Genomic DNA, 17445 nt, shown 5'->3' with positions numbered 1-17445 from the left:
GGGGCCGAGGCTTGGCGTCTGCTGCCAGAGTCACCCTGAGACAGTCTTCAAGGATAAAAATGAGGAGGAAAGGGAGAAAGCTTGTTTTGTTAAGGTCTCCAAGCAATGAGTCAGTTTTGCCTCCTGTTTACAGGGCTTTTCAGGTCCAAGGGAGCTGCACTGCAGCCCAAATACATGTATTAGAAGATGTTCAAGTACATCCGTACATGCCGTACCTTGGCGACCGTGTCCTTTTCTCTTCAGGACCGAAGAGCTCTTGAGAAAGGTAGTCTTTGTTCCCTTTCAGGTATTACACTTGCAAAAATAGAATGAACTTCACAAATATGAATCCCTGGTCAGCAAGTAACAATCCTAACCACCATGAGTGTGTGATCATAATGGACCCTCTGGACAGAAGCTCTTTAACGAGAGGTCCTTGCTTCCTTCAGTAATGAAGCACAGTGCATGCGCAATCAATTATGGAGCACCCTGTCAGCTCTGGGCAAAAGCCATGATCTGCAGATGAACCAGAAAGAGCAATTTGCTGTCTCAAACCAGCCCACAGCATGTTTGGCAAGAATTTTTGAACACACTAATTCATTTATAAAGGGCTGCAACAGAGAGGATTTAGTCATGTGCATTAGGTTTTCATTCAAACAACATACATGACTCAAAGCTGCTCTCATTGCAGGTTTGTATCACTAAGGATGCATTATGCACCTCCTGTTGAAAATGTTGGGTATTAATACTTTATTCAAACATGGGGATGTGTCATTGCAGAGAGCAGTTACTTCTGCCTGGGGACAAGAAAAGGTTTCACATGTCCAGGGCACAGCTGATGAGAGATCGTTTTCTGCGAAGACACTGACTCCTTGAACTGCTCTGTTCTACTTTCCCGGCTCCAGTGCTTGGAATTCATAATCAAACATGTTTTCCACAGCCCAGTGAAGGCAAGGGCAGCAGGTCAGTGCACAGCAGGGAAGGGAAGAACAGAGCCGCAGGTGCAGACACAAAGAGAAATAACCAGGGCCTTTTCTGGGACACTGAGTCAATTCCTGGAATAGGTCTTCTAGGATAAGTGGAACATGTGTAACAAGAAATATTAAAAAAAAAAAAAAAATCAGAGTTCAGAAGGATGTAATGTGTCATAAGTAAGCATAATTATGTAAATAAACTTGCAGGAAAACTGCTAAAGCAAGTGTAATTAAATAAGAAAAAACATTTTAAGGAGAAAACAGTGCATTGGTTTTGCCTTGCCTTTGCCAAACTGCCTACAAATAGCAGCATGTGTTCAGGCTCAGATCCTACACATGCCTGAAGATCTGGGTCCCAGCCCTGTACAGTGGCGGGCAATCATGAACCAGAAAGGGAATCTGCAGAAAGGCAGTGATGCTCTGTAATGCCTCACCTTACACTGGATTATGATTCAGGTCCTTAAGCTAGTTTGGATCTGCAGCACAAGTAATTACGGAAAGAAATTACTTTAATTTAATTTGCAGAGCTTAATCGATAGGGATCAAAGTAAGCTGCTCTGGTTGTCACAGCTATTTGTGCTGCTTTATGACAAAAACCTGACCAGAACAATATGCTGTAGCAATTGTGAGCTACTGACAAACCAGGGGCTGCGCAGGGATTCATGCATTCACTGTGGCAGCCCTCACCACTTTGGGGATGGTCACTCTGTTACTGAGTTTATTTTGGATTAGTTTTTTGTTTTAAACCTGTTCAAGACATCAAGGAAAAATGTTTTAAGCACCTGAAACCAAGCACCTACATCACTCCAGTTGAAACAGAAGACCAGATGGACAGTGTGTATCTGAAAGACTATTAAATGGTATAAGCAAAAACCTCAGCCAGAAGAGGGTTTGGCTGCGTGTTTTTTTAGCTTTAACATACTCAGTTTCAGACTTGCCGCTTGAAAGCACATAAGAACAAAAGTGGGGAGGGGAGTAGTTCTGGTGTTGTGTTGGTTCTCCACCCTCCCCTCCTTTTAAACCTAATGAAATTTATATGCAGACTGGATATTTATAAAGGAGTTACACCATAACTGTTGCTGTGAACTTCCTGCAGAATACCAAAGCAGATAGAATTCACTTCTCCCACAAAATTCATGGTGTGGCTTTTAGTCTGGGGAAGGGAAGAGACAAAGCGTTCTTCCAGTGAGGTGGCACATTTGCACACACCATACCTGGAGGGCAGATGGCTCCTACCGGTAGCATTTCATCACTGATTTATGAGCATGACTCATCTGCACCTTTCTGTGAAGAATCCAAGCATGTTTTTGGACTCTTTTCCAAGAACCGGCTCACCACATGTGATCCAAGGAAAGTGCAATTAATATAGTGCAGTTGCCAGCCCTTCAAATAGTGTTAGAGTTACTACAGCTTCCTCCTCTCGTGGCTCTGAGCACAACTGCTGTAGCCTGGTTCATTCAAGATCTTAATTCCTCCCAGGAATGCTGTTTTCATACAGAAAAACTGGGTCAGACTCGCACAGTTTCTGCCCTTTTGAAATAACCTTAGAGAAGGCAAGGGGGGTGAAAAATGAAGGAAATAAATATTTAGCAAATAGGGAGAGGGAAAGAGAGAAAACAGGTCAGAACAGAAGGTCATTGTTTTTAATCAAACACTACTGTAATAAATATTGTACAGTCATATCAATTATTAAAATGTAGTTCTAGCTAAGTCTTTTTCATTCCATTGCCTGTGCCCACCTGGCAAGCTGCAGATGTATAATCAGGTCTTGTGGGGGTTTTGCTGTTTCTGTGTGTAACTTGGGAGCTTCTTGGGTCAAACAGAGCACTGCAAGTTTTCTTCAATATCTGTTTTTCAGGATAATTAAATCATCCAAGTGGCCAACACACTACCTTGACCTCTCCAGATTCTGGATATTGTTTTTGTTTTTTCTGGAAGGCACTCTCATTTTCTATCTTTTGCTTTAGCTGTCGCATGTAACACATCAAAAGATAAAAAAGGAGACACAGATTTTTCAATCCATACTCAAGTAATTACCTAGTGAAATGAAAAAGGAACAGATAACACCTTTGGAGGCTGAGGACCTCCTGTTGAAAGTCCGCTAATGCAGAGGACCGTACCAAGGTAACTAGGAAACACACCTGCTGAAGAAGCAGCACGTTGGTAAAATCTGAACTTTAAATCCCATTAGAAAAAGATTATTTCAATCTTGTCAGTCCATTGTTGTAAAAATATGACAGTTGTTTTATTTTGTTAAAACTATACAAAACACTACCCAGACCAGGCACAAACACCAGAACAAACCCACGAGTGCCTCACTGTTGAACAAAGCCCTCAAAATCAAGACTACAAGGCTCACAGATGAACAGCCATTGTCATTTGCTTGAGATGATCATATTCATTAAGCAAATTAAATTCTGAATGAATACTTCATTAATTTTTCAGAAATCATGTTAAAAAAAATAAAAAGCCAGAAAACAGTCTCTCCAGACAGCAGCTGTTCTACTGCAGAGAGATTGGCTAATCTGAGGGTGTCTGCAAAAGCCATTTTCTGGCCAGGCTGCACTGCAGCCTTATTATTATAATTATCAGAGGGAGCAGCTACAGCACTTTCAAATACCACCCAACAGGGGAAAAATATCTTCCTCCTCAATAAAAGGTTAAACAAACCAGTACTAATGTGGTAAGGAAAGTCGTATTTGTAGACATAATGCAATGAAGTTTAAAGAAATCTTTTTGCAGCTTGTTTGCAGTGTAAAGGAACAAGGTAGCAGAGAAGGGCAGCTGTGTGTAAACCCCGAGCTGAGTTCTGCGAGGATGATCAGAGCAGGAAGCTCATGGTTGGTGGGGACTTTCTAGGGGACTCACATGCAGCGTTGCCTGTAACTTGCTGGGCATCAGTTGCAATGAAAAAAGAAATGCTACAAAAGCCTAGAAAACCAGTGTATGATGAAGGTCGTTTGCAGAGACAAGAGGCTTGTTCTAGCTCTGATGGGGTCACTGCCTCCTCACACTGCCCTGCTCAGCCTCTCAGCCCAGCAGCCACTCTGCAGACAGAAAGCGACTCTAAGGGGTGCGCATGTGGTAAAATTGAATTCTTTCCCAAGAACACGGTGACCTCACATACGTTTTCTGTTGCAGCCTTGGACTTTTACAGTAAAAGACATTGTGTGTTGTACCACAACAAACTATAACAGTAATGTCAAAACTCAATGTTCGGGTCAATAGGAAATGTTACATAATTAAACTCCTACATTTTATTCAATTGAGGAACCCGTATTTCAAAAGCTCAGAATTTTCCATCCTGACTGAAATTGGTCAGCGACCTCTATTTGGATTTATACTGCCACATAGGATCCTAAACAGAACTAAAGACAGTCCCAAAAAGCTTTGGGGAAGAGTAGACAGAATGCAAGGGTGACATTTTAAAATTCAAATGCTCTCTGCGTTTTCCTGTAAGTTAGCCTGTCTAACACTCCGTGTCACACTTTGTGGCATCAAGTGACAAGTCATACTCCTCACACAGCCCAATTTAAAACCAAAGAAAACCAGAATCACTAAAATACCATTTGCAGTGGGAAGTGAATAAATCCCTGGAGGACCTGCCAGTCTGGTTTTCCAGACAAGACCCTTTGCCACATTTTTCTGTTCTATAGAGCAGAGATAATCACGCAGATCAGCTTTGCAGAGCACTATGAGACCTGCTGGCAAAATAACTACAAAACAGATTATTGTTCCTGCCGTTATGGCCACGGGACTCACAGTCCTACAGAGCACTTGGGCCACTTCTTCGAGCTGTCAATGGAATTTCTCATTTCATTGTACATGCAGACAGTGGGAACACTCTTTCCATTGAAAAATGAACAGATAACCTCTAGAGAAATTTTGAAAAAAATCAAAAGATTAAAGTAAAATAAGTGGGGATGCAGTAAAGAAGCAGGATTCAGAGCATGCTGTGGGCAAAGGCTCCGTGGCCCCGGCCAGCCGTGGTTAATGCCAGCGCGAGGACAAGCTGTTGGTCTAGCTCTGTGCTGAAAAACGCAGGGCTGACAATAGTGCACATGAAAGAGAAAACAGTACAACAGATGGTGATACACTCTCTGAAGGCAGGGATACCCCATCCTTTCGGAGATGCTGTGTGGGCGAGTGACAGGAGAGAGCTAGAAAGTACTTGCATTGCCAGGGAGCATTCCCAGAGAGATTCCCACAATTTGGTAGCAGGTGTGTCATCCTACATATGGTCCCAGCAGGGACTGTCTATCCCTGGAGCATTTGCGACCTTAGGAATCACTATAATTTCATTTTTTTTTCTTTAGAGATTACACAAAGCCAAGAGAGCACGGCGTTTTCCTTGATTTACTTCAGTGATGAAGAAAGTTATCCCTTGGCATGAACCCTGACATTACAATCAGTTTGCAAAGTGCAATGGCTTGCCCTCTCCTGTTCAGGTTTGAAGCTGCTGGGTTAGTAGGCTCACACAGCTTGATACCACCAACTCTGGGGTAAATCCTGGCTGTTGCTTTATGCAACACTTTGCAATGGCAAACATGCCTGCAGATGTTTATTTGTCATTTCACAGACTTTGCAGATTGCCAAAGGCTCCTTTATATACAAATACAGGTTACAGGGAACAGAGCAGTATATCATCTAGGTGTTCCTGTTCCAGGGAGGGGATGGGACTAGATGGTCTTTCGAGGTCTCTTCCAGTCCCTGGCATTCTGTGATTCTGTGATCCTCTAGAGCTCACATTGCATGGGGAAATTCTCAGCAGCTGGTATCCGAGGGGACAATGGCCATTCTCAAATAATTTTGCATTAATTGAGGGGGCGGAGGAGCAGTCAGCAGGGGCAGGCTGACAAGCTACGCGTACCAACATTTCTTTGTCTGTTCTCTGCAAATCCAGCTGTGGTTTCTTCCAGTGACCCAAATCCCACAGTTGCACATCGCAGTGGCATCTGTTGGTGTGGGTAACTATTTATAGGTTAAGTGGACAGTATTGCAGGATCTTAACACTAGCTGTGCAACAGTGAGCACTAGCTGAATTCCAGACATTCTGGGACACTTCTAGCCATGAACAGTATCTCTGATGAGCTCCAGAACATAGTTAGTGCTACAGCTTAAGCTGACATGTCTTTCTGCCCTCCTGTCCCTGTTAGCTCTGACTGCCGTGGCTGAAACTGCATTCCTGGCTACTCAGGATTTTGAGTCATTAGCCACAGCATTTCTACAGGGCTCAAGGGTGGCTGGTAAACCAGCCTCAACCTCTCTGGAGCAGATCAAGCACAAGCATTGTATTAGGTGTTGTTTATACAGTGAAGTTAAAATGCAACTTCTTTTTTTTCTTTTGGTCCACAGCATTAAGTAAGCACCCAGGAGTATGCAACTGTTCCACTAGGAGTTTTGGAAAGTCTCAGGAAATTGGCAGTACCCACCACAGGGCTAAGATTTGCTTCTCTGATTGACTTGCAGCTCCCTAGTGTTGCTCAAGCAATTGCTATCAGCGTTGAATTTAGTATCACTTCAGCAGTGGCAGATGTCTTTATTTAAAATAATGTAACAGTAATAAACACGTAATAGGATAGAACAAAAAATCTGGGATTTATATAATTCATTTTGTTTGCTTGTCCTGAAACATCCAACCCACAATGTTCTCAATTTGCCCAAATCTGACATATGTACATCGTGCTTTTCTTTTTTTTTTTTTCTCTGTTGTGGGAACACAGGGCTCCAGAGAAGCTCCTGCTTTGGAGCAAAAGAAACAAAAACAACCAATCACCACCCCCGCCCCCCCCCCCAACACTATTGCTTTGCAAGGAAACATTATTCACCAATTTCAGTGACCTGCACAGTGTGACCTAGATCATAACCTGCATGTGGTTTCAGTCGGAAGACCCTTCAACATACATTTTAATACACAGCCTTGATGCCTCATCAGCCTTCAGCGGAGGAGTTGCACTGGGAGTCTGCACCACTCGCAGTTACTAGAAGAGCATGTTCTTTCAGCAGTTTTTTATTGCTGAGCTATTTTTAGCTTGACTGTATTCCCCAAACCAGTTCCTTACCCAGCTGCAAGGCAAAGCAGAAGCAAGAGCAAGTGGTAGTGCTGCCCACACTGATATTGCTACCAATAGAAACACTCAAACTACAAACATGAGCCATGTCTTTGTCTGAATAATCAGTTGTACTTTTGTCACCCTAATGGCTAAATATTGTAATTCTGCTACAAACAGGACAGATAGATACACAATCTAGCAGCTCTGTTAAATCACAGAGTGGGGAACCAGATGGAAGGGAGAGGAGAAATCTCCTGTTCTAAGTAGCTCTTACATTTACACCCTAATGTATGCATGTTAGTTCTTGTCTGTTAACTAATAGTTCAACTGAAAATTTAAACCCTTATGTTACGTTGGTCCTAGAATGTGGTCCAACATCCTCCAAGAGTCCTTAACTCCATGTTGGGAGAGGTATGAAAGCAAAAGCCTCCTGAAGGTGGTAGATGGATGCTCAGCATCTTCACTGAACCTTGCAGCTGGCCTTTGAACAGAGACAGGCTCTACTCCCCAGCTGCGTCCAGCCTTTCTTCCTCACACATGGAGAAAATCATGAAACCAAAGGTCAAATGCAGTGGGGCTTTCACAAGTGGTGAAAACAGTGATTACCGTAAAGCCTTCTCCATCTGAATCCTCTCACATAATTAGATACTGCCTCTGTTGGTGTCTTTCAGCCCACAGAGTGCTTATCGCTAAGTAACACTACAGAATAACAACCCTGTCACAAGGATGTAGGTCATTCAGGGACAGTGGGTTATGATACAAGGGTCATGCTGGGCAAGTATGTAGTTTTTATTCCAACTGAAACCTGAACTCCTCATTGCAGGACCTGTATCATAGATATTATAATGATAGACAACTGTAATTGCCTGGGTGACAAGTGACAACATAATTAATTGAATTCTTGCTGATTTGCAGCCTTGAAAATCCAGACAGAACTGAAGGCCAAACAAATTAATCAGATATGTTATTAAGGCAACATACACAGCCTCTGCATTTATCCAGTATCTTCTACTGGACACCCAAAGGCAGTTTTCTTATTTGGATGCGAAAAATAATTTATGAAAGAATATAGACACAAATATGGGGCATTTTAAAAGCAGTGAAGTTTTTGAATGCAACTCACAAAATCTACCATACAAACTCACCCTTTTTTTACTGCTCTTTAGTCTCTTACTATGAGAGAACAGCAGCAGCTACTCTTACCCTGTGATGGGAAATGCTGGCACATCACTCAGCTACCACTTACATACTCCAGAATTACCTTGGGGTAAGAACAAGCTTGTGTCTCAGCCTTTGTCTTCTAATTTTGTACAGACTGTAAGAGGCAAGTCCTTCCCACCAAGGGTTTACTACTACCCATAATTGTACCTTGCAAGTGGTACTGCACTGACACAGTGCAGCACGTGGGTGACTCGAAGCCCTGGCACACATCCTCTTCACAAGTACTTATAGGAAGGATGAAAATAAACTTCTTGTCAAATTGAACATGATGTTCTGATAATAGAGATGCCAATTTAAGAGAAAGAGCCTCTCTCTCCTGATGGGTGGCAGACACAATCTGCTTTATGAGAAGCCAGCACAGGGTATTCCCATTTCTCCTCCCTTTGCTGGAACTGGAGCTCCCCTTCCCAAGTCTGTCTGCAAAACTACCTGTCACAAGAGACAATCAATGCAGACGCTGCTGGTTGCAGCTCACTTACTGAAGGCTGGATTGATTGCTCACTTGTCAGCCCAGAGTCCAGAGGCACATGCACGTGTCCAAGCCTACACAGACTACCCCTCCCTTTGCAGAAGGATATCAGAATCACACTGATCTCAGAAAGAGCAGAGAAAGGATTCCAAAGTATGTCTTTTGGCTTCAGCTACAAGTCTGAAAGAAATTCAGTTTTATGACAACCATAAATACAGATACTGTGCAACAGACTCTATGCACAAACATATTTGAGAAACCAATGCATTATAGGAACAGATAAGAAACACCACGAACCAAGAACAAGAGCTTTTTTTGGGGTGGATTCTGTTGAACACTTGCTGGGGTTTGCCAGACGGCTGTGACTGTGGGTTAGTAAGAGGAGCTAGAAAAGATGGACTGTCTGAGGGCTGGGAAGTCAGCATAGCCCCATATGCATATAGCTGGGCTGGACCTTTTCCCAGTTTGTCTCTCATCAGCTATTCTGTGCCCATACCTGCAAGCCCCGAGATTGCTGTGGCTTTGCTGAGATGCAGTTCCCACAACGGACAAAGCAGACACTGCTAAGGTTAACCATAAGGACAGAGAACTTGGCAGCATCTCCTGCCTGCAGGACATATTGATGCATTGCCCATCTGATAGCAGAGCCTGGGATCCTAGTGACATGCAAATCCTCAGACTGCTGAGGATTCAGAGTCACCTGTAACAGTCCAATACCATCAACCTTGTTGTAATGATGGTCCCAAGACATCAATTCGCTTAAATGTGAAGGAGACAATCTCACTGTGTGAAGTAAATATCGATCTGTTCATCAGCAGCCACAGACAGATGTGTGAGTTGCTCAGCTCATGAACATGTGACTTTGCTCCAGAGGGGACCTGCAATTAGTGGCTGTCCCCTTGAAGCCAACTCCAGCATCTGCACTTGTGCATGTGTCAAACATGCCAGTCAGCAGGACCTCAAACCGGACCCTCGTGGCAGAGACAGACCAGCCAACAGAGACTTCCCCACCGATGGGGCTGGCAGGGGCAGGACACGTTATCTCCCTGGGCAGCCTGTTTTGCTCCAATTATACACTGCACATGTACATCAACAGCCAGACATGCATGGATTTATTGACCCTCTCAGAGCCAGCATGGAGCACCCATGAACATCACAGAACTCCCATGTGCACATTGCGTGGAGAAAACAAACATCTTGAGGCCACATGCAGACTCTCAGCACCCAAGGTACTTTGAGACCAAGAGCACACATGGCTGTACCTACAGCGTGTTCTTGTGGTGAAGCACAGGTGACTGAGCCAACCTGCAATGAGCTGCTCCTCTCACCCTCAGAGTAACACTGCAGAGGACACAGAAGGAAGCAAAGTTTTTGGCTTCTGAGAAGTGGAAATATACCAGTTTATCCAGTTACCTTTCTGAGCCCACATTACTGGGGTAAACTTTCTAACAGTAATCTGCAAATACCCTAGAGACCTCCGCAAACTTCAAACAGCTGAAGAACACCTGGTGCTTGAAGGCTTATGCTCATTTTGCACAGAACAACAATAACATGTAAACTTTGTTATTTTTCCGAACTTAAGAAACCACTGCCCGTGTAGCACTGTGTGTCCATGTCTCCTTTGTCCCACTGCAACTTATGGTCACTGCTCTAGCATGATGAGAAAATATTCAGATTTCAGTCACTATCCAGACTTTGAGAATCAATGACACACATACAGCAAACTCTATCTGAGCTATATTCAAACATCATTTACAGGGAAGCAACATTGGTGGGTCCAGTTCTGCTCCGTTTCCCCGAGGCAGCTGCAGTTGCCTCAACTGAGGTTCTGCAGGTTGAGCTCCAGTTACTTTTACTCTCAGCATCCCTTGGTTTAAGCTAATGAGGAAGCAAATTCCTGGAGTAGATACCCTCAACAGGAGACAGTTGCAATATCAATGGAATTCTATGCATTTACACCATGGGGAACCTGGACAGAGATAGGATTTGCCTGCGAGTTACTTGAGAGTTTTCAAGACAGTTTCAAGACCCTTCCAAACATGGCTGGCCCTGCTGAGGTGCTCAGAAGGAGCACTCCTGCCTCAGCATGCAGTGCAAAAATACACAGAACGAGATCTTAATATCACACAGATACAACAAGAACACAACGCATTAATTGGATGCTTTTCCCCAAAGCAATAAATAGATATCTAAATTCGTATAAACTGAAAAGAAACCATCACTGTGACGCAATAGAAGCGGTACACTACATTAGTTCTCCTGGGGAGCTCACAGTCACCTCACTAAGGCAAATCCCCACATGAAAAAACAACAGGAAGAGAAAGCATAGGACTCACCTATCCACGTCCACATTGCAGGAGTGCTGGAGTCTCATGTCCACCTCAGACCTTGAAAAGGCTCCTACAACCAGAGCAGCGTGGCAGAGGGGTGCAGGCTGGCTCACAGGTGCAGCCCCACAGCCGCCCACACACAGGTGCAGGTACTTTGCTGAACCCACAGAAAATGAGCCAGGACTCTGCTTTGCTTCAAAATGGCCTGCAGTTCTGTCATACATAATTTTCTTTGCACAAATCTTGTGGAGATCAACCACAGTCCACCAAGGGTTCAGTTTTTAGCCTTCCCAAAGGCTCCTTCATGGCAGGTGCCTGCTTCATCCTCTTCATCGCACATGGGCTCCCCTGCTGTGATGCTGTCTTCTGATAATAATCATTCAGATGTAGTTTCTTTTCTTCAAACACAGGAGATTTGAGCATTCCCTCCTAGAGGCTTTCTCAGGACCTGCTTGGTGGCCTGCGCTCACTGACAGGGTGTGAGGAGATGTGGCCGCCATTTCCTCAGCCAGGTTTCCCTCAGGCGTGCTGGTCTTTCCGAGGCCATGGTGCTTTCTCTCCACAGGGCCTGATGGCCGCCCTCGAAGGAAACACACTGAGCCCAACACACAGAGGACACTTTCTGTTTTTGTCAGTGGTGGCATTTCCTATTTCAACAGCTTTGGAGAAAAAAAAAAATCCTAGAAATAAATATGCAAACCAGAGCACTTGTTGCGCAGGAGGGCGCCTGGAGCCCCACAGTGCCCAGAGAGCAGCTCAGCCAAGCAGAGGCACGAACTCGTCTGAAACAGTTTCTTACTTTAAAGCTCCTTTCAGGAGGAACACGCTTTTTTGTCAGAGGTAAATTGCAGATTCTCTTGTGGTATGCTGAGCTGCTGACCTGCCAGGAGCCCTCAGAGATGTGTTTGTCCTGATGTGGCTCCAAGCCCGGCTGCGGGCAGGATTTGAGGGAAGTCGGCTCAGAGGGGGGGATTGAGTCACTTTCTGAGGGAGCAAAGTGCAGTTGGGTCCCTCAGACCCCATGGGGGTGAAGCACCTTCCTCCATCCCCCAAAGCAGCTGAGCAACTCAGGCCAGATGGGCTGTACTCACACAGTAAATACCCATGGCAGCAAACTGATATATGATATATATGAACATAATATAACAGATTGAAACAAAACATCCTCGCACCGTGATAGCAATGTCAGCAGTGTTGCCACCTCTCGTTGTTTGATTATGACTCTTGCTGTATTGGGTGTTTTCACTCTATCTGCAGCTTCCCAAAATCTTCTTAGAATTTTATTTTGAAGAAAAGTCTACTCCTAGTTTTGTGGTTATGGCAAAAATCTTGGAAGTACCTCTGAAAAACTCAGGAAAAAAAAATGCAATGCCCTCTCATGTGTATATGTGTGTATGTCTGCACCTTTTCGTTCTGTCATAGGTAAAGGTGAGGGTACGCACAGAAATAGGTTCTTGTCTCTGGGCCCCATATATTTATTAAAGCCAAAAGGGAAACAGGGTTTTAATTAGCCATCATATATATTGTAACACACTCTCTCTATATATATACACACAGCATTCATACACATACGCATTCTCATACCGCTTTAATAATTTCTGTTAGGCTTTTAATCCCCCAGTTTAAAGCAGGCCTCTGAAATCTAATGTACAGATTCTGGGAGAATCTATAAATCTGGCATGGAAGGGCTGTAATTAAGAGTGGCTTGAGAGGGGCATGTGAGCAGCAGGTTGGGTGGACTTTTCATTTGCAGATAAGCTCTCTGAGTCAGTCATTCTTCCCTGACTTATGTTGTAAAATGCACATTAATCTCTTTCAAACAAAACCTAGCCAAAGTTGTATCATTTCTGAGACACACATGGAAATGAGTGAGGAAGGAGGAGTCCAAGGGTACCAGGAATTAAATATACATGTTTAAAGCCTTTAGTAGGCATTTCAGCATCATTCCTGTTTCAGCTGGAATCATTGCAACTTCCACTGCCGGAGTATCCAATTCATTACTGCAAAGAGAAATCCAGAGATCAAGAGAAAAACCTTAGGTGATATGAAATGTTAGGTCGGAAGAATGAGAGTAAGGCTGTGGGTTTTTCTAGTCGCAAGAACTCATCATCTGAGTTTTCTGTTAGTGTGACTCTGGTATAGTAGTTGTGATGCCTTCCTGTTGCCAAAGAAAGCTTTCCCAGTGATCGCAGGGAAATTGATTTAAAAAGGATAAGGAGTTACATTTGTATTTTGGGCTGTTATTCTGATAACATTTGAATATGGTGTTGATTTTGAAGGTAAATTTGGTAAGGCTTACAAAACAAGGAGAAATTAGAATCGAGTACATTTACTGGTTGTTTTAGAGTCTGAAACAGTTACTTCATTTTTTCTCTCTTGTATATTTGAGAAAATTTAGATCTTGTTAGAGCATCACTTTATAATCATTCCTGTATTTCCTGTGCACAGTAGAGGGATAACTACTGCAGCAGTGGTTTGCAGGGTGGTCCCTGCTCTGAGTGTTTGTCTCTGTAACTTCATCTCTGGCTTGGCAACATCTGCTGGAGAGGAGACGATGAGAATCCTTAACATTGCCAGAACGCAGGCCAGAAAGCATCGTAAACTCCTTCCGATCTGCTTGCTGGATTATTACTTGAAAGCCAGCAAATGCAGCATGTGTGTCTGCCTAGGGGAGGGGTTCAATTACCTGAGATCCTCTGCAGATATTAGCAGTGTCTCTTGGGGAAGTCTCATTTAGTATGCAGAATAAAATCGCTGTGGCACTGATCATATGATTTGAAGACTCAATCCCGAAGCAGCACTACTGAAAAGGGGAGGTGAAACTGCACAAGACGCTCCGTTCAGACAGCATGAGGCTGTGAGCAGCACACGAATTTTATCCAGCAGGCAGGGGGAGGATTGTTCTGTTAGACGTGTAGTCGGGAAATCACAGGAAAGCTTTATTTCTGGCAAGTCTGCATTTTGCCAGGATGCACCACTGGTGTTACTAGAAAAAGGGAAGCTGCTGCTGTGTGAGATTAAAAGGTAGAGGCTGTGACAGCTACAGAAGATCACCGTGAAACTCATTTGATAACCACCTTAAATACCCCCTCAGGAGTGAATTTAACTGTTGGAGGGCGCTGGTTCCAACTGACTGCCTGGAAAGTACGGTGAAAATGATGCATATTCTGAGGAAGCGTTTCAGTGACAGCAGAGCAAACTAGAGGAAAACTTCCACCTGCATTGCTGACATTTGGGAAAAAGAATATAAAAAAGCATTCCAGTGCAAGGATTCTTGTATTTTTTCTTTTTTTCCTGAGTCCTGGAGAGGGATTGTGTAGTCTCCCCTCCCTGAGGAAAACACCAACCAGAACTCAGAACACTGCAGACTTCCCAAAGAACAAGCATGGTACAAAATGTGATTTTGGTGTTTTTCCGCAGGCGACTCAGCCAAAGACCTGCTGTTGAGGAGCTAGAAAGAAGAAATATACTTAAACGTGAGTATTTTTTTCCTAAAGTTTTTTATATGTGTTTGTTGAAACCAGTGATTGCATTTCTAGAACATTTTATTTTTAAATAGAAAAATTAATTCATTGAGGTTATTTTCTGTACATAAAAGTTGTTTCACATGTTCTGGGTTTTGAATGCTGCAGGAATCAGAATTGATACTTTGATAAAGGCATGCAATGGAGAACAGAAAAGAAAGGCTTGTTCAAATTTAGGATTTTGAATAATTTTCATTCTGCTTACTCTGCTATGCATGTCTGAGAGGGGAACACAATCTCAGTGTCACCCAGTGCAGTGAGAACTGCTCTGACATTTTTCGAGGTGTGGACTGGCCCAGCAAACAGCCCCCTGAGTGCCACGGAGGCTCAAGTGGAATGGACAAAGCATCCTTGCAGAGGGCGCTTCTCCCAGCAAGTACATTTGTTCTTATCATTAGAGACCTTCCCAAAGACTAATCAAAGAAAGAGCACTCTGAGTTATTAGACAGACACTTCCAGGCCTGTTACAGATGCTGTCATGGGGGAATGTTCTCAACATCTCTCAAATAAACACAAGGCAGAAACTTGCAACTCTTTTCCTGAAGACTGGGGCTCTGACCTGGGGATCAAACAAGTGCTGAACAGGGGAAGGCGACAGGGAGCTTTGAAACTGTCTCCATTATGAGTCTCAGACAGGAGGGAGAGGGAGGCATCTGCCTGAAGGAAAAGTATATTGCTTCTGTTATTTTCATGGTCTGTTTAGTGTTGACAGACAAAAAACAGAATGATGTGACCAATAGTTTGTTTCTCATTAAACAAGCATAAAGCACAAAGCCACATAAGTTTATGTCATACAAGCAATACCCCCTATGCTATTTAATTTTTATGAATTAGTAATTAATTTGCTAGGAAGAAGTTACCTACATTTTGTTACCTAAAAATTTAATGTCTCAGAAGTTTCTTAGTAGGTCATAGAAAAAACCTTATGCTCTTGCCATTGAAGTTACGGAGGATTTCATTTCAGTTTTAATACAAAGGAATTCTGTAGTCACCTCATATTTACCAGTATTTTCAGTCCTGTTCCAATACATACATCACATGTGGTAAAATTTGATGTATCTAACATGTGCATGGCTAAATGAGAAGCAGGATACATTCTTTGCAAATGTGAATGGATGAACTTGGCCTAAATTCACCTGTCATCTACCACGAGAGAAAAGAAAAACCTTTAACCCAAGATTCTGAAATGAGTGGGGCCAGATTTTCAAGAGTCAGTACCTAAGGTCTTGGAAAATCTGTTTCTTTGTGTTTTTTTCTGGCTAAGGAAGAGCTGATCTCTACTGATAAAAATCTCTTCCTTTATGTTTACTTTTTGAAGTGTGCTGGTTACATCCTTAATCTGGGTTAAACTGACCAGCTTTAATAATAAAAAAAGTTTCAATACATTCATATAATGAGCTTAGAGAGAGATAAAGCAGAAAGAAGATAAAGCAGAATTAAAGATATTTCCTGAATGTCAGCTAAACATACTGGTCTAGATTTGTATCTCATTTAAAGAGCTCCCAGCATGGAGCAAATTCATTGACTTCAGTTGCTCAGGCTTTATACAGGTTCAGCTGAGATCAGAACCACTTCTATTTTATTTTTTTTTTCCATTATATAAAAAGCGAGGTGTCTTGTAAAGAGCTGAGGTCATCGCTTAGCTGGGTCAGTTGTGAAAAGCTGGACAAATGCAACAACCAGTCTCTGTTTTGAGTGAATTTGGAAATTAGGAAACTTGCCTTTTATTAACAGGGATATCGACATTCTTGTTAGGAACTTGAAAAACACCTGGATTGGGTCTGACATGCAAAGCTGCGACAGTATAAATGCCAGTCACTGAAATCACTACAACCTCCTCCAGGCTGTGTTTGTTCAGTCGAGTTTCCCAACATCTTTGATGTTCAGGACACGTCCTGCTAACGGAAGCAATGCTACCCCCAAAGATGTCTTAAGGACTCATAATTCACTTTTATACAACTCCAGCACCACGAGAAACATATTGTAGGTACACAAGTGCAACTACTATGTTATTTTAAACCAAATCTCAATAAGATTTAAAACAGTGACTTCTTATCTCCCTTAGGGAGACATTTCTGAGATAAAAGTAATAATTGAAAAGCAAACTTAAAGCCATCACTTTCCTACAATTTTGTTGATTTTCTAAGTCCTGCAATTGAAATATAGAAACACTGCTGGTTTACCACAAAGCCTGAAAAGCACATGAACTAAAATCACAACACAGGTGTTCCCATGTGTTCTTCCTGGATTGAACAGAAAGCTGACATGGATATCCAAGAAAGCAGCATCTCTTCAATCACACTGTGCAATCCCCGGTTCACTCTTAACACCAGGAATTGTTTCGGTGTCACGCACAGCTAAGAATTCCCTGAATAACTCAGAGAGCAGCACAGTGAATTACAGTGCTGCACACGCCACCTCCTAATTGGGAGCGTCTCTCTGCTGAGATTTATAAAACCAGCCCCCACTAATGAATGGATCTAAGTGTAGGCAGAGTGATGGGAAACCCCCCCAGTCTGTCTCTGCAATAACACTCGGGTTTTATGGTGCCCTTGCCAGCATTTCTATCAAATCCTGGTTTATTTTTCTAAAATAACTATTTCTTGTATTTCCTGAAGCTGGGAATAAGCACTGAACCTGAGTGAATATCTCATAGAAATGGGTCACGATGCATGTTTAGTATATTTGGAAAAGCTTTTTCTGATCGGAAATGTGTATTCATGGTTTCTCTTTAGGGATTCTCTCAGTGCATATCACGGTCATATCTTAAAAGACACCATGGCCACAGAAAATTCTCTTCTTTTAAGAAAAATGTATAGATAGGAATATCTACTCTAAAAGGGTTGAATTAAAACCAAATGAAGCACATTAGTAACTTATTGCAGGTACCTCTGC

The 17445-nt window shown here is 42.9% G+C and overlaps 1 protein-coding gene across 5 annotated transcripts in view; it reads left to right on the top strand.

The window, feature by feature from the left end:
- The window catches only part of PHACTR3 (phosphatase and actin regulator 3), a 100164-nt gene that overhangs the window by 76610 nt on the left and 6109 nt on the right, over positions 1 to 17445 (top strand). For 4 of the 5 annotated variants that reach the window (XM_082065434.1, XM_082065436.1, XM_082065435.1 and 1 more), the window contains exon 9: positions 14447 to 14502. In XM_082065434.1, the coding sequence (XP_081921560.1) occupies positions 14447 to 14502 (56 nt within the window). Of the gene's footprint in view, positions 1 to 6308; positions 6447 to 14446; positions 14503 to 17445 lie in introns of those variants that run through there. The other variant, XM_082065438.1, reaches the window with a different exon arrangement.

Source organism: Streptopelia decaocto (assembly GCF_964273445.1).
Source record: "Streptopelia decaocto genome assembly, chromosome: 14".
Lineage (NCBI taxonomy): Eukaryota > Metazoa > Chordata > Aves > Columbiformes > Columbidae > Streptopelia > Streptopelia decaocto.
Note: the sequence above shows the minus strand (reverse complement) of the source record. Positions and strands in the feature narration are given on the sequence as shown.